General features: G+C 46.7%; 1 protein-coding gene across 1 annotated transcript; it reads right to left on the reverse strand.

The window, feature by feature from the left end:
- Positions 1-80: 80 nt before the first annotated feature.
- CTC1 (CST telomere replication complex component 1) lies at positions 81-20653 on the reverse strand. The gene is made up of 24 exons (XM_075511955.1): positions 20534-20653; positions 20311-20459; positions 14298-14544; positions 13195-13391; positions 11463-11607; positions 10765-11067; positions 10465-10593; positions 9900-10126; positions 8193-8367; positions 7908-8108; positions 7550-7676; positions 7238-7352; positions 6434-6896; positions 6072-6161; positions 5642-5785; positions 5284-5354; positions 4378-4487; positions 3875-4040; positions 3539-3625; positions 3295-3454; positions 2760-2824; positions 2335-2497; positions 2067-2193; positions 81-849 (listed from the first exon to the last, which is right to left on the reverse strand). The coding sequence occupies exons 1-24, from the start codon at positions 20552-20554 to the stop codon at positions 689-691; spliced, it is 3843 nt and encodes a 1280-aa protein (XP_075368070.1). The 5' UTR covers positions 20555-20653; the 3' UTR covers positions 81-688.
- Between the last annotated feature and the right edge of the window lie 236 nt (positions 20654-20889).

A 20889-nucleotide genomic window follows, 5' to 3' on the forward strand; every position in this document is an offset into this window, starting at 1 on the left:
TGAATTTGTATCACAGCTCACTGCCTTCCTCTTGTTACCAGCCCCATGTAATGTTCAGGCCACTGTTTAAGCTGCAAAATGATGCTCGTTTAGTGCTGTGATTTAGTACCATGATTTAGTTTCCAAACAGTAATTTATTCACTTTCCTTCTCTTTTGGAGGAAGGAAATGGTTTAAAAACATAACTTTAATAATTTCAATTGGGTTAAGAAGACTATCCCTTGTGGCAAGTGTACAGTTTTGCATTAAGACAGTGAATAATCTGCAAAGTGCCTGGCTCTGGCTCATAAACCAAGGATCTACATTCTGCCTCATTCCCCATATAGCAAGTAAACCCTAATAATAAAATAGATACAGTGTTATTTAAACTGTATTTTAATAGCTTTATTTAGTAGATACTACCACGTAAAATACACACATTGTGTGCCCTAGGTCCAAAGCAACCACTATCACGTAGGAAGTACTGAACATCTCTCTTCCAAAATGTAGCCCAGTATCACTGGTGGCAATGGTCCAGAATGACCATTCACGAATTCCACAAGTCACAGCAGTTTCTTCATTGCATCCTTCACCCTGTGCTCACAGGCCCGTGCTCCCACTGGAAAGGAGATTAAAAAAAGCTTCCAGTCCCAGTAGGTATTTCTGTAATTCCTCTCCCACTGGGAGAGATGTTAAGCAGTAGCTCCCACTCAGCAGTGACTAGACGTCCTCCTAATCCTCTCACTGTTCAGATAGCTTAAAGCTTCTTGTTCCACTTCCTCCACATTCAGGCACAGCAGGCTCGGACGAGGTCCCACTTGTGACACAAACTCTACTTCGCCGCACCGAAAATTTCTCAGCTGCAGTGGAGCTGAAGGGGAAAGATACAACCTGTAACAACTCAGTACAGGGCTCCTGCTCTGTTCTAGCACACAGCTGTAGAAGTTGCTGGGGGAGGGAAGGTCTTGCAGCAGCTGCTTGGCATCTGCTAAACCTCAAAGGACAGCATGATTAATGAATCCAGGATGTAAGCAGATGAATGCATTTGGCCAGCATTCCTTCAACTTGGAGGAAACAGACATCTTACACTGTGAAACACTGTGAACTATGTGTTGCTCACATAGCTGATGCACTGGGCTTTGTATCTTTTCTCGCTACCAGCAACCTGGCCTTACAGTGTTACACAATAGCCAACAGATAACATCTCCACAGCAGAGCATCCTCTGGTGAGCTTAGCAAATCAACCCCTTGCAGCACCTGGACTCATACTCAAGCGCTAGTGTTACCACAAGCAGCTAAGAAGAATGTCTCCTTAACGCAGCAACTGCACAGTTGTGGCAGCATGAGCTCAGACATCAGCACCCATGAATTCAAAACTTCAGCATTTTAAATTCTGTAGCATGGTGAGGATTTCCAGGCCTAGTCTTGACTCTACCTGCTGTCCTGTCTAAAGTCAAAACCCACTTGATTTGAGAGGTCTGCACAGTAACTGGCTGGCCAGAACCCTGTCCCATCCAAGGACTGGGAACCTTGCTCTAAAACAGAGAAAGCTTTGTGTGTAAGAGGCACCCCACAGAAATAAACCTGTACCTTAATGTTGGGGGACAGGAGAACAAAAGGGGGATGCTAATAAAACATGTTCTCTCCTGCCACCACTACCACGCACACACACACACAGAGCACCCACCCCCCCCTTACTGACTCCTTAGAACAATTATTATCCCGGTTGTTTAGGTGATACATTTTCCTGGAAGCATATATAAAATTTGAACAGAGAAGCTCTAAGTTGTTCACCACAACTACAAGGACAATTCAATACTATTATTATGCTTCTGTGTAAAGTAGAAAAATTCAGATATAATATTGTTGTATATAGTGACTTTTATAATATTATTTCTGTATTTTTGTAACCATGGTTCTGCTAAGACACATCTTAGCTCTACACTACAGAATTCACAATTCCCTGGAAATCCTCCAAAGATCTTGCTTTGCAAGCAGTGAAGGCAGCTCTCCTTCCCCAGCCTGGTGAGACAGGTCCTCCCTTCCTTCCCACACTAAATATTACAAAAGCCAACAGTGCTTGCTTACCAGGCTGCAGGATCTTGGAAGGCTTCCTGTCTAGGCTGAAATCCAGCAGGATAGGGCGACAGATGAGAGAACTCCTGCACAGACTCCTTAGGTAGCAAGCAACGAGATCCTCAGGTTCCTCTACACACTGAGGAAGGAAAGGGTGTGCTGCCAGTGAATGTGCAGCGGGAGGCAGGGAGTCACTGAAACACCCATAGCAAAGGGAAATCCAGTCCAGCTGAGGCTCAAGCCCAGCATGCTGCAATTGCTACCGGAGTAAGCCACTCACCCCTGTGCCAGTAGCTTCCCCATGCTGAATGGACACTCTGCCCCTGCTCTGCACACAGTTCTGCAGAGCTTCCCACTCGAGAAGGCTGAGGCCCAGCATTGCTGCCACGTGCTGGTTCCTGCACAGCACCAAAGCTTCACCTGTTCCATCCTCCACCAGCACCCTACGGAGAAAGCAGGCAGACTAAGATGCAGAGGGAGGTCAGGACAATGCCTGGCTCCCTCACAAGGGTCATGTCCCAGACAACAGATCTCAGTAAAGAGAGAGGGAGGTTTGTTCACATCTGGGAAGACATGACAACTCTAACTTCTGTCTTTGCTATTCTGTCCACATCCCATCCTTGATCTGATTTTCCCTTCCCCTCTGTGGTGTAATTTGTTCCCTCCTACCCACCTCTGTCCACACCCAATCTCTACAGCACTTACCGTGCACTGGCTTGCCTCACTCCTGTGTGTGACGGACATGGTGGACTGTGTCGGGTGCACCTCCCCTGAAGGAAGAGTAAAGCTACAGCTATGTATGGATGGGAAGGGGAAGGGCCACTGCTTCTTTTAACCCTCCCCTAATTAAGCATGCAAAGGATGAAAGAACTTCACTGCATTTCCAATGAGTGTCTTGGGCAAAGTTTGTATGGGGAGAAAAATCACCTGCTGCAAGGTGCTGAACCCCAACAGCAGTGAACATGGGAAAACCAGAGCATTAACAGAGCAGGATTCTCCCCTTGACTGTCCTTGCTTCTTCCCCACTCCTAACTGCCAGCCTGCCTGATATCAGATGCGCGCTTCTAATCAGTTGTCATTTTGGTCCCTTTCTAATAAGCAAGTCCTTTTCAGATGCTGGAAAAAGAGGTTTTGGAATTGGGATACGAACTCTTATTTCCTCTACATGGTAGCAGAGGATGTGTTAGAGTAGAAAATCTGCAAGGCTCATCACAAATTATCTCTGTGGAAGCCTGAATACCTCTTTGAAGATGCTGCTGCAGAGTGAGCAAACCCATTGCAGGGACAGAGTCAGTACACAGGACAAGTGGCATAAAATCCGTGCCTGGGGCAGGTGTTGCAGGTGAGGTTGCAAGTTGGATAGAAACACTAGTGAGGGGGGTGAGGCTTCTCCTGCAGGACTAGACGAAATAGGAATGTGAGACACCTGGAACATAGAAATCTTTCTTGGGACACTGTAAAGTGGGAAGAGAACCTGGACTCACCTTGAACGAAAAGGTAGGTGAGAAGCTGGCAGAGATACGATGCTTACACAGCTGGAGGCAATGTAGGTGCAATAAACATTATGGAATCTGCAATATGAAAGAGTAGATGTCAGAAAGAGCTCACACAAACCAAACTGCTCAGTTTTCTTGGCATGGCTGGGCTGGTCTTCATCTGTAACATGGTAGGAAAATAATTTGTAGCAAGGGATTGGGAGACACGAAGGCATGGGCAAGGGATGAGGAAAGTCCACAAGAGGAAAGATTTAGAGATGGTTTCAAAGACATTAAGAGAGGCCAGAGCTGGAGCCCAGATCAGGGCTCTAAAGACAGGGGTACCTGGAAATTTTCCGTTCCAAGTTCTGGAAGAGGATCTTGGCTCCAGGTAGCAAACCCCAGAGATGCTGCAGATAGGTGGCAGCAATGTAAATGTCCACCACAACAGGGGAGCCTGGAGCAACTGAGATGCTGAGCTTCACGCTGTGATCACTGGCTAGCAGACTCCCTGAGGAGACACAGAACCACACACACCATGAGTTCACATGCAGGTAGCATAGTCTGTCACCAAGCTGGACCTACTAGAGGTGTTTTCCCTCCCATCACAATAAGGTTATCACTGTTCCACCTCACAGATTTTCCAGGTACAGTATTCCCATTCCCATCCCCAACACACATGCAGTGTACAGTTTCCCAGCCCTCTGACATGCAATGGGATGCAACATCTTGGCATACTTCCACTACTCTCAGACACAGGAGCACAGTTAGCCCAGTGCACTGTCTTTCTGAAACAAAAAGAGGCAAGAATCAATCTGTTGTTACCTGACAGACTGTCACAATCTTACCTTTCTGCTTTTGAAGGCCGAGAGTCACAGATGGCTTCTCATTCTTGGGAGAGGCACACAAGGTCCTCTCCACTATCTCACCAGAGAAAGAAACAAGGGAACCTGTGAAACTGAGAGCAGACCAGGATTTCTGTCCTGCCTGAAGACAAAGGGAGTAGAAGAAGGCCTGACTCTAAGATTCCCAAAAAGGACAGGGTGAAGTGGAGTGCTGTTGCTTGAGCTTGGTTTCAGGGGAACCTGCCCTTGAGCACCTGAGCTACTAGACTGAGGGCAGCTTGCTGCAGTGTACCCCACCCAGGGACAAGAGGCCCTTTTAACTTGCTTTCTGCTTCTTCAGGCTCAGCAGTGAAGAAAAAGAGAGACACATTACAGCCTTCCTATCTGTTTAACTCCTACTTGATTTTCTTAATTAGAGGAAAAAGCCAACCAAAGAAAAACTCAGTTTACCATAAGGCACTGGTGAAGATTTCAGTGCGCAAGTGTATCACCCCAGATTAAACGTGCTTTGAGCAGAAAAGCTTCTAACCCCAGTATTTGTTTGAGCAAGTTATGCTAAAACAATCAAAAAACCAACCCAAACCCTCACACATTCAGCCTCATTTTCCCTGCTGCACCCGTTTCCACTTCTGACAGGAATTTAGCAGAGACCTTTGGAACCTAGTTCACACCAGCAGTAGCTCAAACTTCTTCTGGACACTGATTTGAAGTTTTGTCGCCTGCAATCCCTTTAACTTTGATAAACAGGATGGGGGCAGTCTGGACTACTTGCACATAGGAAGATTTCCAAACCATATTCCTAGGGCGGATAATTCATTGCTGTTTAATGTAGTACTGTCTCTAACAAAGATGAATGCAGACCTACTCCCTGAGGCACGGTCACATCTAATTTGCGGCAGACCAACATACCTGTTGCTAAGTACTTCTGGAATGGAGGAAATTCTCTGGTCCATGCCTCTCAGTACCGACCTGGCTGCCAGCTAGAAGTGGGGGAGACACAGACTCAGATGAATTGTAGTTTATGGTTATCCCCAGCCAGAGCAGTAAAGACAAGCTCTGCATGCTTAGAGCTACATCAAGCAACTGATGCTTCCTCCCCAGATTAATTCTGAGGCAGGAAAATGTGAAGCCCAACAGCAGCCTCTGATGGAGCTTAGAACAGAACAGTCTCATCAACAAGACATTCTGTATCGATAATTTTCTGAGCTAGTTCTGGAGAGATCTACGAGTTGCCTGTGAAAGCCTAGACCAATAAGGCACTGCATACCTGGTGCTCAGTCAGACAGGAGATCCATGTCTCATGCTGTAAGTGCCAGGTATCTTGGACAGGCAGGCACAGGGGGCAGGATGAACTGCTCAGGAACTTTGCTGGCACAGGTGGAAAACAGAGCTTGTCAAACACTTCCAAGTCCTGAGAGAAGAGTGATAAGGCAAGAAAGAGGACTATTAAAGGAATGAGATGAAAGCTATATAGGAAAAAAGGACCACTGAAGTACGATGGTTTAAAGAAAAAAAAATACACTGAACTCAGAGCTCTGAGAATTTTAACCAAACACAGAACTGAAGCAGTTCCTTGGCAAGATGGATGGGAATTCCAAGACTCAAAAAAAGCTTAGTCACCCTCTGACTCCTCGACTCCCACATGCAGTTCAGTAAAATGTCTCCAACAGGGAACAGCAAAACAACCTCTCTCTTACCGAACAGTGGGGCACAATGAAGCGATACAGCCCATGCAGGTGCAGAAATGGAAACCATCGTAGAGACTTCCCCATGAAGAGCAGTAGTGCCTGGCGGGGGAAGGGAGGGGAGGGGAGGAGAGGGGAGAGAGAAAAGGTGATGAGAAATGTTAGGTAGAAAATGAAAAATACAGCAAGAAGAGAGCAAGCCCAGCAGAGGATGTCTTGCTTTAGAAGTAAGGTTAGCACCACCAAGGATAACCAAGACAAAAAACACTCTCCCATTGATTAGGAATCTAGATCCTTAATTATCACATAGGCTCCCTGAGGAGCCAGCTCCCAGCATTATCAAACCACCCCCCTAAAGGTGCCTCCTGCCTCACTTCTTGCTGTGTCATGCCCTCTTCTCCATCACAGCTGGTCTCTTCCAGCTCTGGTAGATTCCCACTTTCTCTGGAGTGGCTCCAGAGCCAAGGTCTGCCCAGCCACAGCACTGTGGCTTGGAAACTGCACTGCAGCTCCTGTCCTTCTCCATCTTCTTTTCTGGGTAGTTGGTAATTGCGTAACATAAGACCCTCTTTCTGGGTAACCAAGAATAGGCGAGATACATAGCTGGTTCTTCTAGCGCTGCTCTGGCCCTTCTGACAGTTCTCATCTCTCTGAGTATCTGGCTTGGGATCCTCCAGTTTCAGCATTTTTGCCTCTGGGGTTTCCAGCTCAGATGTTAAGCTGCCATCGTCCTTCCCCCTCAAAGAGGAGCTGTTTCCACTCCTAAGGCCTTTCTGGATTTGTCCTTCAGCAGCATGGAGAACCTGAACATCCTCAAAGTAGAACTGCACATAGACACTGAAACGACAAATGGTAGCAGTGAAACTCCCTGTTCCTGACAGGGGGCTGTCTGAAACAAGCAGTTATCTGGGAAAACCACTTCTGGTGAGTGCCCCGAAGGTATTCAGCAGGAGCAGTGGGAAAGGGTGAAGTAGAGGGCAGCTACCAGGCTGGGTGTATTCTGAACAAAATGGAGATGGTGGGTTTGTTGCTGATGAAGATCTCCTTTCCTGCAAATAGCAAAGGCCAGTTGCTTTGGCATGGAAATACTATGCTGATAAGCAGCTTTAACATAGTCCAAAATAGCTGTGGAACTGCAGAGTGATGATTTTAATTGGGCACTGAATAAAGGGACTTGCCTGTTTTTTTTCTCCCTCACATGCTCCAGATTTGCCAGCTGCTCCCAGGAGGGAAAATCAGTCTGAAGGAATCTCTCCACTATAAGCTGGTAGTTTTCCACCTGCAAGAGTGATCCTGCAAACACACCAGAGAAAGGAGCTGAGCTAATAAAAAGAGAATACAAACCCAGCAAGCTCAATTTCCTCATTTTTAAGTCACAAGGCCAGTGACAGTTCAGCATCTCCATACCAAGTCTCCTCTTCCTTGTTTTGGAGCTGGATGGCAGAACAGCAAAAGCCCAGCACTCTCAAATTTAGCTTAGTGGGACATACCTATGAGAGCTGTATGGGCAAAGGGGCTACCATCCTTATGGGATATCACACAGGGAAGCGTGCTGCTCTTGTCCTGCAGCTGGAGGGAACTGCTCCTGGAGGAGACTCTCAGAACACCCAGTAGTATCTGCAACAGAAAGGGAACAGCAAAGAGCATCAAACACTTCCCATCTCTGAAGGCCATAAATCAAAGTGTGTGTAGCAGCAGCCCGAAATCAGCTGTTCAACACAACACAGGTGAGAAAGCAGTGTCATTCTCTAACAGGAGGAACAGGCATGCATCAGACAGGGTGCTGGAAGGCATGGGGAAAACTGAGAACTCTCAGGGCACAGACAGCAAAGGGAACAAGGCACTTACCAGTCGGGGCTGGAAACTTCCTGCTGAGAGTGTGCAGTAGGACCAGGCCAGTCTGCGGTTCAGCTCCTGGGTGCCCATATGCTGTGCCTCCAAGGGGGAAAGCAGCTGTGATGGACTGAAGCCTTCCCAGCTCTTCTCTTTAGCCACATGGCAAACTGCAGACAGAGATGGGGCCTGGCATGGGGGAGTCAGGGTCAAATACTAAGAAAAAAGAAAGAAAGAATGAACCAGCTGAATTTCTTTCTATCAGACAAACAGGAAACAGCTCACAGAGCATTTACTCACCTTCTGCAGGGGACACTGGTGTATTTTTGCTAGGATTTCATTATAAACATCTCTTGCTTTCCCTCTATCTGGCACCACAGTTTGCATTAGGGGGACAAGGAACTTCTCAGCAGCTCCAGGGTTTCGGTGCGTAGAGCTAAGCAACAGTCGACGGCGCCCAAAGAAACAAGAAAACCTGAAAAACATTAAGACAGTTAGAAGTATTAGCAGTCCTCACGTCTTAGTGGGTTTTGCATGTAAGTAAGTCAGGGATTCTTTCTGCTTGTTATGAGTGAATGTGCTGTGTAGGACAAGAACTAAGGAGAGCACAAAAAGAACATGAAGTGATTAAAAAAAGGAACATTTAAGGGTGATGCAGATTTATGTCAGGCAAGCAGACAACGAACAGAAAATATACAGAAATGGACAGACTCGCAAAATCTTGAAACTCAAGTGGACAAAAAAAACCCCAAACCAACACCCGAAAATAATCTCCCTCTAAGTCACACAAATGGACGTCCATGAATTTTGGCTAAGCTTGATATGATTACTCATGTTAGCTATACTTGTCTTTCTTTTACAGGATGCAAAAAAATCACAAGACAAACAACCACAGACTGCTCTTGTTCCAATACTATCCTTGCATTGCATTCCTTTCAGAAGTTTAGGTTACTGCTTTTGAATGCCTGGAAGTGACGACACTGCCAGTCAAAATATGACTTGATAACAGAAAGTGAACTTGAATAAAAAGAGATAGCAACTAACTCACGGGAACAATTTTAAAGCAGTAGCAGGACTTAGCAATCACATTTAAAGGAAGTGAAAAAGCTAATAAAACCTGAAACTTATAGCTAGTATAATTCCTGGGGCAAAACTGAAGCTGTTTTATTGGAAAGCATTGGTAAAAATTCCACATTGCCAGTAAAGCACAGGAAGACTAAGCATTCTATAAACTGCTACTTGACTGCCCAAGATTAAATATATACATTTTAGTTTTTAAAGTCCAAGGCAGCAGATACAGTGATCAACCATAACTATTCCAGAACAAACACAAATATTTTCACTAACAGAACCCAGAAGTAAACCCAGAAACTGGCCCACAGCTGTCATGCGAACAGAGTGCAACCATCAGGGAGAGCAGGAAGCCATCTGGAAGACCCAGAGATAAGCATGTATGGGAAAATCTGCTAAGACAGAGGCGCTCAAACGAATGCTCACACTACTGGCAATACCCAGAATATCTCAAAGTGACATGCTGAGCAGCTGCTGCTCCTGTGAGCAGCCACGACACAAGAGCCTTTATATCGGTTGTGATCTGGTTGTAGCAGCAGTTTCCAGCTCCAGCCTCAGTGCCCACCTTGATTTGTCAAGAAAACCACATTGGCAGGCACACATCCCAACAGTGCTTCTGTATTTCAGGACAGAAATTCCTAGGCAGAAGTACATGAGCACATGCTCTGGAGTGCTGCAGCTTCCCGAGAGTAGTGACCTTACTGCACACGCACTTGAAAAATGTACAGGATCTCCTCATAAGAGCAACTGCAAGGTACAAGCAACTGGACATGATGTGAAGTCTAGATGAATGGCTTAGGCCAGTAAACCAGAAGCAATTGCTGCTGCTATTAGTATCCAAGCACAGTAATTTTGTTAACCCTTGGTCTAGAAGACGCCCAGGTAGCCTACAAAGCACATTTACACATAGCCTGACTTCAGAAGAACTGTTCTCACCTCTCCTCAAATGTCTCCAGGAGACTCACCAGCCAGAGGTAGACTGGCATACCAAGATTGTAGCGGAAGAGCAGCTGTAAGTAGAGATTTCCTGAACAGGCCGGTGGCTGGTAGGGGGTGATGAGCCTTGAAAAACTCTTCAGCACAACAGTGCTGCTCAGGCAAGCACCAAGTACAATGAAAGGGAAGGATACCAGAGGCTTCTGCAGGAGGTGGACATCGATGAGCTGAGATACACAGACATACAACTTAAGAGAGGAGATAGCTAGTCTGCCACCACTCCCCAAAACCGTCACCCCACCCTAAATCCTTTGTCACTCTACTGGATTGTCTATAAATCCAATGGGCCTGAGGGACCTGACACTGCTTAGGGAGGAATCAGATAATAATAATTTTGACTCTCATGACCAAGCTGAGACAGTAAGATCGCCAGTTTTGTTCCAGATACTTGCTGAAATAATTCCAATGTTCCCGTAGTCTTCTGTTGACCCACACACTTGGGAGCCATCCCCAGGGCCTGAGTATTTTCCACTGAATGCTTTATGCCTCCTAAGTCTCAACTTACCTCCACACATGCTCCTGGACGGAGTCCACGTGCAGAGTTCAACAACTGCTGGTAAGCAAGGCACAAGCAGACTTTGTTATCCAGTAAAAAGAGACCAGCTTGGACATTGAGTATTTTGGTGACAGTTCCCTAAATAGAAAGCAAACAGAAAGTTACAGGAGTGTAGAGAGTCCCAGAACATAAGAGAGTCACAGGCCTGAGCAATAGGGAAATAAATTAATGATGAAAATAAGACCTTGCAGGCCAGGAGCTGAAACCCTAGAGCACGAGTGGGTGAAGGCTAACCCTACGAATCCTTACCACATATGAGATGATCTTGGACTCTTTGGTTGATCCTGGCCTCTCCTCTTCAACTCCCAGCTCCAAGGAATCACTGAGCTGCTCAGCAGCCTCAAGGGAAAGAGATTGAGTGGATTCTCCTTGCCAAGCACTGTCCAGTGGCTGCTCCCTCACCTGCTCTGCACAGTAGGGCAGAAGGCAGGAAGAAACACTGGTGACAAACACCCTTTGTCCAGATTTCTTCAGGCTGGATGTACTCAGGCCTGTTATTGTGTACCTGTGACCCAGCTGGAGGATATGATGCCATGCCAGCTGGTTGGGCTTCTAGAACAGAGAAACCAAAAGTGACATCAGCATCTCTGCACTGGAAAAAATTCTTTCTGACCCCGATAACCCCACCCAAAAAAACCTTCTCCTTCAAGAGGACTGCCTCACACTCTTAGCAAAAGGGCAATATCTGCAAGATATTCAGGGGCACTGCAACTGCATGAAGGAGGGAGGGAGGGCTGTATTTCTGCATAGAAACTAGGCTTCTTACATACAAGGACTACTGTAGGCTGCATGGAATAAAAAAAAAACCACCAAACCAAAATGAGAATCACTAGTAAAAGGAAGAATAAATCAAACTGGGAAGTCAAGGGCAAGCTTCAAAGAATTAATCAACTAGCACATACACAGATACTGACAGTGAATTTGTGAGCAAAATTCCAAGGACTTACCTGCACCAGCACAGGGACCCAAACAGCTGAGGTGAAGCACTTCAGAAACAGGAAGAAGAATGTCTTGTGGTGAATACAAAGGAGAGGCCCGAGTCTGGCCAATTCGCCTACCACGGTGAGCTTTGATCTTTTCTTACATGGAATCCTAGAGGGCAATTGAGGAGGCAAAGGAAATCAGAGATGAAAGAAGAACTCGAAAGTGTCTCAAAAGCAAAATAAACAAATATGCAGCATGCACTTTCTGGAAATAAAGGATCCAACAAGGTAATATGGACCATCTCTCAGAGAGGTTTTCAAAACAATATTTGGCTACAAAATTCTTACTTTAACTTTTATATACCAAATCCCTTTGCTATTTTAAAAAACCTTAATATTCGAAGACAGCAGGGTTGTGTTGAACAAATTCACATGTTCCATGACAACAGCCAGATTATAAAAAGCTTTACCACAAACAAGAAGCTAATTACAGGTCAAAAGGAAAAAAAAAAAAGTCACAAGCAATTCTTCAGCAGAAAACAGAACTCGGCTTTGTAGATCCATGGAATGTGACACTGTGAAAGTTCTACGCCTGTAAATAAAAAAGGCCTGAAAGCAACAATGGAGTCTTCCTAAAAAACTTGGCACAGGGTGAAAGAGCAGCAAAACTGAAAGCGGATGAGAGGAAGAGAGAAGTGACATTTCTTTAGTAATTTCAAACTTTCATTTCAAAAAAAGAAAAAAAAGAAAAAAAAAGAAAAAAAATTCATTTCAAACAAAAAATTGTCATTTCATTTGTCATTTTCATTTCAGCTCCTACTTGACTTGAATATAACCATCCCACTTAGTCTAAACAAATACATTCTTGATTCCAAAACACATAAACAATTATGTAACTTTATGACTTTTTTAAAAAAGAAATACCAGGACGTCCACACACACAAGTAAAAGGAACAACATTTAATGATTTTATTGGTAACATTTTTAACAAGGAGCACAGAAAATTGGTCAGATATCAGGGAACAGCAGAGGAGCTTTATGTTAAAAGGCTAATGGTGTACACTGAAATATGGAAATAGTTTTCTTGTTTAAAACAAAAGAAAACTAAAAAGAAAGTAAAGCAGCCTGGCTAGTGACATCTTATTGTTATTAATTTACATCAATAATTCTCTCCTCAAGAAGATAAAACATGATCTAGCACAACCTGAAATTACCAACTTGAGTAAGATTTGTAATTCCATTGGCTACATTTTCACATACTGTAAGTCTTATTTCCACTGAACACAACAGTTACTGTTATCAGCTGACATTTAACTGGCACCTTTATCTCAGCAATCTGATAAGAACTTGACCGGCAGTGTACATTAATTTCATATTAGAATCTAGAATTACTTGCAATGATACTTTTGGTTCACTGTAGGGTAAAAAAAAAAAGTTGTGCTAACCAAAAGTGTGAATTTTAGCCTCAGTGAAAGTTGAATCATCACTTTGTTCTCATGTCCTTTCTGTAGTATCAAAATACATCCAGAAATAATTAAAATTTATCTTATTTTGTCAAAATACAGAATAAAAACTTCCAGTAAAGTCCTGGAAAACAGCTGCCTTTATTGTATAACTTTTACTTCCATCACTCACTGTTATACTTCCACCTGTGGCAGAAACACAATTTGGCTCTTCCTAAACCAAGTACTCTTCATGGTACTTGCCAAACCAGAGCAACAGTGCTATGATGGAGTTGAGCACACCAGGTGTTTACCTGGACGTAAGCAGTGGCTCTGCTGATGCTGGGTAGGTGACTGGAATGCTGTCAGGTACTTCCTTTGGGAGATTTATTGGCACTGGATCCACTAGGATTTCCAAGTACCCTGCTGTGCTCTGGTCTGTCTGTGGTATATATGACCAGCTTGGGAAGAGGAACAGTGACTCCAGCCACTCAAGTTCAAAATGCAGGAGCTAAAACAAAAGATAAAGAGATAAAAGCTTGAGATGAGTTACAGTATGTTTTCTCAGCATTACTTGCAATGTTCATTACTAATTTGCCCTTGCATGCACATAAACTCTTGTTCTACTGCTGGGCTTCATTACTAGATGAGAGCAGTGTTTTCTGCCCACTATCCTATCTTGCATGGAGAACTTCTGTCCTTCCAGATGCAAGTCTGGAATAGATTTGCTGAGCTCTACAGCTAGCATTTCCTGGGTTATAGTCACACCCTCCCAGCAAGGTGATAATTAATTCACTGCAAGGTTTAGTTATTTTCAGACTATTTTTCTAAAATTCTCACCTGCTTTCTTTTCCCCTCTGTTTTCAGTTAGAAGTTCATACCAATACAACTTTTTCCTAGTCTTCACCTCCTTGGAAAGCACAACCTCAGTGCTCTTTCATCACCACTCTAGGGGTTACCGCTTATCTAGACTCCCCTTGCCTTCTCAGACCTTCAGAAAGCTTTTTATTCAATACCAGTGTCACGCAAGCTATTATTTCCTGAAAGTACGTCACCAATGCATCATGCAACAGCCAGTACAACTCTCCAGAAAGTTATTTCTGCTCCACTAGTTGGAATTCAACAAATAGAAGGTAGTCTCCCAGGCCACCTCGTACTGTTGAGAATTTAATAGAACTGTACATTAGGCTGTCTCTGTTTCCCAGGCCAGCGCATTCAATATTTGTTCTCCTAGCAATAACAAATTTCACATGTTCTATCCTCTCCCCAGGATCTGAGCTTGCTGTTTTCCTGCCTGTTACACAGATGTGCTATTTCCCTCACTACAGACTTCGGCAGACCATCTGAAGCCCTGGTGGTCTGCAACACTGCCCCAGAAATGGGAATAAACACAGAATCCCTCAGACTGAGGACATACCTCACACGGAATTATCCCAGTACTGTCCTTCATGTATAGGCAACCATCTACCAACTTCTCTTTGTCCTCTTGCCTTCCATCTGTTAAATAGCCAACCAAGATCAGGTAAGTCCTTGGCAAAGTGCTCTGCATGGGTAAAGCACCTTGTCCTTGATGAGCCCATTCTTTAAATTCATTAGTGCTCCAGGTCAGGTGGCTGCAGCATGGGATGCACTGCTGATGCTGGAGGTCAGAGATGGAGATGAAACTGGAAAGAAAAGAAAAGAAAAGAAAAGCAAGACTATAGAAAAAACCCAGTCTGCAAAGTCTGGGAATTACAGTGATCACTGCAGTGGACAAAGCTTGGCTGAGTCAGAAGAGCCTTAGCTATTGGCATGGTCTGATGACATCACATGGCAAGAATCAACCCATTCTGGCATTTATCAAGGATCTCTCTCAGCTCAAACCCAATCAAACCCACTGGCACTTATCAAGGATCTCTCTCAGCTCAGTTGACATGTTCTGCTTTAGCATCCCCTCTGAAAACAGACATCCTTTGCTTCTATGGTCACCTGAGCAGGCATACGGAAAACTTGGGGGCGGCGGGAGGGGGGAATCGAGAGTTGATAAAATGGAACATGTTTTCAAGTACATGTGGGGGGAGGTGAAAGGGAGAACAGTTATGAGTTCAGACATTTTTAGCTTGAATGGGAGACTGTGAGAAAACTCCAACAACTGCTCAACACAGTTTTCATATCAGTAATGAACACAGGTAGATACAGACTAATTCCATCATCCAGTGCTAAAAAGTTCAGCCTTGCTTTTACTACAGTTCAGCGCAACTTCTAGATGAAGACTGTGACAGTTTTGGAACAAATTCTCTCCTGTGGATAGCTTACACAATACAAAGCTCAGAGACAGCAAGCCAGTAATCTTAGATTGGGCCTTCACTTATAAGAACACAGCCAAGCTAGCCCTGAATCATTCCACCTACCCTCCTGGCTTTGGGGAGAGGGGGGAGAAGAAGATGTAACGTCAAATCAACCACATGTGAAGCTGTCCACAGTTTAGCATCTACCATGCTTAGACTGACCACGGTACCGAATATGGGAGAACAAGGCAGCATCCTCACTAGATTCCAAGACTTTTCAGTGTTTATATGACCATGGCAGCATTCATCATTGTTGTTTACATCCTGGCTCTCTATGCTAGAGAATAAACGAAAAGTCCTCTGTCCATGCAAATCAACACTGAAAGAGCAAATACAAACTGGTCTCCAGCTAGTGATTTTGGTACTTGTTTCCAGTGAGGTTAGCTAACAATTTTAGATTGTGAAACTAGAGCTCTATTCACAACACCCACTCGCTCAGTAACAGGACATAATTAAATTCAGAGACTATGAATTTGAAGAGTTTCACTTGCTTAGTCAGGGATCAAAGGTTCAAAGCCAGAAACCACATGAGTGATGGGTCTGAATCAGCTATAAATAATATTTAGAATCATAGAATCACAGAATCATTTAGGTTGGAAAAGACCTCTAAGATCATCTAGTCCAACTATCAACCCAACACCTCCATGCCTACTAAACCATAGAATCACAGAATCATATAAGTTGGAAAAGAACTGTAAGATCATTGAGTCCAACCGTAAACCTAACACTCCCAAGACCACCACTACACCATGTCCCTAAGCACCTCATCCAAATGTCTTTTAAATACTTCCAGGGATGGCGACTCCACCACTTCCCTGGGCAGCCTGTGCCAATGCTTGATAACCCTTTCACTGAAGAAAAATTTCCTAATATCCAGTCTAAACCTCCCCTGGCGCAACTTGAGGCCATTTCCTCTTGTCCTGTCACTTGTTACCTGGGAGAAGAGACCGACCCCCACCTCTCTACAACCTCCTTTCAGGTAGTTGTAGAGAGCGATAAGGTCTCCCCTGAGCCTCCTGTTCTAAAGGAGGCTAAACAACCCCAGTTCCCTCAGCTGCTCTTCGTAAGACTCGTTCTCCAGACCCTTCACCAGCTTCGTTGCCCTTCTCTGGACATGCTCCAGCACCTCAATGTATCTCTTGTAGTAAGGGGCCCAAAACTGAACACCGTATTCGAGGTGCGGCCTCACCAGTGCCGAGTACAGGGGCACGATCACTTCCCTAGTCCTGCTGGCCACACTATTCCTGATACAAGCCAGAATGCTGTGGGCTTTCTTGGCCACCTGGGCACACTGCTGGCTCATATTCAGGTGGCTGTAAACCAACACTCCCAGGTCCTTCTCTCCAACACACCACAGCTTGGTGTCATCTGCAAACTTACTGAGGGTGCACTCGATCCCTTTGTCCAGATCATCGATAAAGATATTAAACAGAACTGGCCCCAGCACAGCGCCCTGGGGGGACACCACTTGTGACCAGCCGCCAACTGGCGTAAACTCCATTCACCACCACTCTTTGGGTCTGGTCATCCAGCCAGTTCTTCACCCAGCGAAGAATACACCCGTCCAAGCCACGAGCAGCCAGTTTCTCCAGGAGAATGCTGTGGGAAACCGTGTCAAAGGCTTTACTGAAGTCTAGATGGACAACATCCACAGCCTTTCCCTCATCCACTAGGCGGGTCACCTTGTCGTAGAAGGAGATCAGGTTGGTCAAGTAGGACCTGCCTTTCCTAAACCCATGCTGGCTGGCCTTGATCTCTTGGTTATTCTCTACATGCCGTGTGATGGCACTCAAGATATTCTGCTCCATCAGCTTTCCTGGTGCCGAGGTCAGGCTGACAGGCCTGTAGTTCCCCGGGTCCTCCTTCCAGCCCTTCTTGTAGATGGGCGTCACATTTGCTAATCTCCAGTCAACTGGGACCTCCCCAGTTAGCCAGGACTGCTGGTAAATGATGGAAAGGGGCCTGGTGAGCACTTCTGCCAGTTCCTTCAGTACTCTTGGGTGGACCTCATCAGGCCCCATAGGCTTGTGAATGTCTAAGTGGTGCAGCAGGTCACTGACCATTTCCCCCTGGATTATGGGGGCTCCATTCTGGTCCCCATCCCTATCTTCTGACTCAGGGGGCTGGGTACCCAGAGAACAATTGGCCCTGCTATTAAAGACTGAGGCAAAGAAGGCATTAAGTACCTCAGCCTTTTCCTCATCCTTTGTCACTGTGTTTCCTCCCCTGTCTAATAGAGGCTGGAGAGTCTCCTTAGCTCTCCTTTTGCTGCTAATGTATTTAAGACGTATTTTTTGTTGTCTTTTATGGCAGCAGCCAGATTGAGCTCTAGCTCAGCTTTGGCCCTTCTAATTTTCTCCCTGCACGACCTCGCTACACCTTTGTAGTCCTCTTGACTTGCCTGTCCCTTCTTCCAGAGGCCATAGACTCTTCTCTTTTTCCTGAGTTCTAGCCAAAGCTCTCTACTCAGCCAGGCCGATGTTCTTCCCCACTGGCTCATCTTTCAGCACCTGGGGACAGCCTGCTCTCATGACTTTAGGGCTTCCTCCTTAAAGAACGTCCAGCCTTCCTGGATTCCTTTGCCCTGTAGGGCTGCCTCCCAGGGGACTCTGTTGACCAGTCTCCTAAACAGGCCAAAGTCTGCCCTCTGGAAGTCTAAGGTGGCAGTTATGGTAACCCCCCTTGTCACTTCTCCAAGTATCAAAAACTCTATAATTTCATGATCACTCTGCCCAAGACGGCCTCCAGCCATCACATGGCTCACAAGTCCTTCTCCATTTGTGACAAGAGGTCCAGCGGGGCACCCTCCCTAGTTGGCTCACTCACCAGCTGTGTCAGGAAGTTATCTGCCACACACTCAGGAACCTCCTAGACTGTTTCCTCTCTGCTGTATGTCCCGAAGTGCCACATCTACACATTGTTTTAACTCCTCCAGGGATGGCGACTCCACCACCTCTCTGGGCAGCCTGTTCCAATGCTTGACAAGCCTTTTGGTGAAGAATTTTTTCCTAATATCCAGTCTAAACCTCCCCTGACGCAACTTGAGGCCATTTCCTCTTGTCCTATCACTTGTTACCTGGGAGAAGAGACCGACCCCCACCTCTCTACAACCTCCTTTCAGGTAGTTGTAGAGAGCAATAAGGTCTCCCCTGAGCCTCCTGTTCTAAAGGAGGCTAAACAACCCCAGTTCCCTCAGCTGCTCTTCGTAAGACTTGTTCTCCAGACCCTTCACCAGCTTTGTTGCCCTTCTTTGGACATGCTCCAGCACCTCAATGTCTCTCTTGTAGTAAGGGGCCCAAAACTGAACACCGTATTCGAGGTGCGGCCTCACCAGTGCCGAGTACAGGGGCACGATCACTTCCCTAGTCCTGCTGGCCACACTATTCCTGATACAAGCCAGGATGCTGTGGGCTTTCTTGGCCACCTGGGCACACTGCCGGCTCATGTTCAGCCAGCTGTCAACCAGCACCCCCAGGTCCTTTTCCACCGGGCAGCTTTCCAGCCACTCTTCCCCAAGTCTGCAGCATTGCATGGGGTTGTTGTGACCAAAGTGCAGGACCCAGCACTTAGCCTTGTTGAACCTCATACAATTGACCTCGGCACATTGATCCAGCCTGTCCAGATCCCTCTGCAAAGCCTTCCTACCATCAAGCAGATCAACACTCCTGTCCAACTTGGTGTCATCTGCAAACTTACTAAACTTATTTATATTAAAAATATTATATATATATATAAACTTATTTATATAAAAACTAAACTTATTTATATAAAAAATTAATCAGAAGACATAAACTTATGCAGGTCCTTATGGTGTGTATTTGGCAGGAATCTGAACAGGAGAAACATTAGCTGAAAAGGACATAAGCAAACTGCTCCATCCTCAGAGACAGAGCAGCACCAGGAATAATACTGATATCTATGATCTACAAGGAGAACACAATGCTGTTCATGTTTTCATCACATGTGCTGACTGCTTTTTGGGAGAAACCAAAACTACAGCAGTACACTGGATCCTGGTTATCACATACAAAGAACTAACTGGACCCTCTTCTGGTGCTCCAGAGCTTGATGGTTAGCTGTGGATGCAGTATGCTGCTCACAACCAGACCGTTGGCCTCATACAAGACATATACCAACTACCTTCAACTCTTCTCTATGAATCCCCCTGAATATAAACCAAACCCTGGTCTAAACATCGTAAAATATGTCTATAGAAAAAATATGGCTTAGATGACATCAGTTTAGGTAGTGTGAAAGACCTACCATCTACATTTATAAACTATTAGTATAAAATTAAAGGCCACAAGTCCCTAATCAATTCCAGTTCACCTTTGTACCAGGGGTTTTAATAGTCATTCTCCCACCACAAGTTGGAGCAAGAGAGAAATAGATCCAGATGAGCCAAACCTTCCAATCTGGATCTCTCTCAGCAAGTTGCATGTTTTTCATGATGGTAAGCACCCAAAAGCCTTTTACCAACTAAAATGTGGACCACACTGTCCTAGATTCCTCCTTTGTGAGAGCACACACTCGAAGGCAGACCTCAGCTGGCCAACAGCCTCAGAGACCGTGCCCAGGAGCAGCCTCCTGAGCAGACTAGCAGGATCCAGTCGGGAAGCCACCATGCAAACGCCGTGCAATAGAGCAGCTTGCTCTCAGCGAGATGCCCTACTTTGGTTACACACTCTACCTACCGCAGACTAGCGGATACGGTGCTTAATCATACCGCAAGAGCGATCGGGGGCGCATCGAAGCCAAGAAAACGCATGCGGTTACCCGTCTTCGACAACATCCCTCCCACACCCAGCATCCGGGGCAGGCATCGCGCATGAACGAGCCGCGCTCGCCTGGTGGCTGCTGCTGCTACAGCCGCCGTGCTGAGCTCCCAGGAAGACCCCGCCAGCTCCGCTCCACCAACCCGTGGCTGCAGCAGGCCCGACACGGTGGAACGGGGCGGCAGGGGGCGTACCCGCCGGAACGCGCCGCGCATGCGCGAGGGACGAGCGCGGGCACCGAGCCCAACGGGACACCCCCCCTCCGTCCTCTCATCCCTCTCTGCCCCTCGTCTCCCCTCCCCTCCTTCTCTCCCCGCCCCGCGGTCACCTGTAGCCGAGCGGCAAGTCCCCGCCACACGCGCTCCGCAGGCACTGCAGCACCGCGTCCAGCGGTGGCGGCTCCGGCCCGCCAGGCCTCTCGCAGGCAGAGAGCGCTCGGTGGGCGAAGTCCCGAGCCGCCTGTAGCCAGCGCTGCTCCTAGGGAGAAGCAGAGAAAGAGGGCTTCAGCGCCGTGTGGCGGGGAGGGCCCGGAGCCCCCCTGGGTTACTCACCGCCGCGCTGGGCTCCGCCATGACGGCGCCAGGCCAGGCCGTGCGGCTCACGGCGTTGCCATGGCGACGCGGCGGCGGGAAACGCGTAAGGCCCGCTGGGAGCGCCGCTGAGCCACGAGCCTGCCGGTCTCCGCCCCCTCCGGCCAATCGCCGCCCCCGCTCGTCGCTTCCCCCCTTCCCCCGGCAGCGGGCGGTGCTGCGCGGGCGGGCGAGTGAGGGAGCGGGCAAGGTGCAGCCGCCCCTGAGGTGGAAGTATCACAACGGCGGCGGGAGTCGTTTCACTCACCGGGGCCGTCCCTCACGCAGAGAGCTGGCGAGAAACGGGAACCCGGAGGGCTCTGCAGGCCGGGAGTCAA

This window comes from Mycteria americana, chromosome 1 (assembly GCF_035582795.1).
Source record: "Mycteria americana isolate JAX WOST 10 ecotype Jacksonville Zoo and Gardens chromosome 1, USCA_MyAme_1.0, whole genome shotgun sequence".
NCBI classification, from domain to species: domain Eukaryota; kingdom Metazoa; phylum Chordata; class Aves; order Ciconiiformes; family Ciconiidae; genus Mycteria; species Mycteria americana.

Bases quoted from the DNA above. Each gene is read 5' to 3' on its own strand.
- CTC1 (XM_075511955.1), bottom strand. From the start codon at position 20,554: ATGGCGGAGCCCAGCGCGGCG. The intron at 7,353-7,549 runs GTATGTCCCACT...GTGTGTTTGCAG, and splicing joins TGCCCATACAGCTCTCATAG to GATCACTCTTGCAGGTGGAA. The intron at 3,626-3,874 runs GTACCCCTGTCT...TTCATATTGCAG, and splicing joins TTGGAACGGAAAATTTCCAG to ATTCCATAATGTTTATTGCA.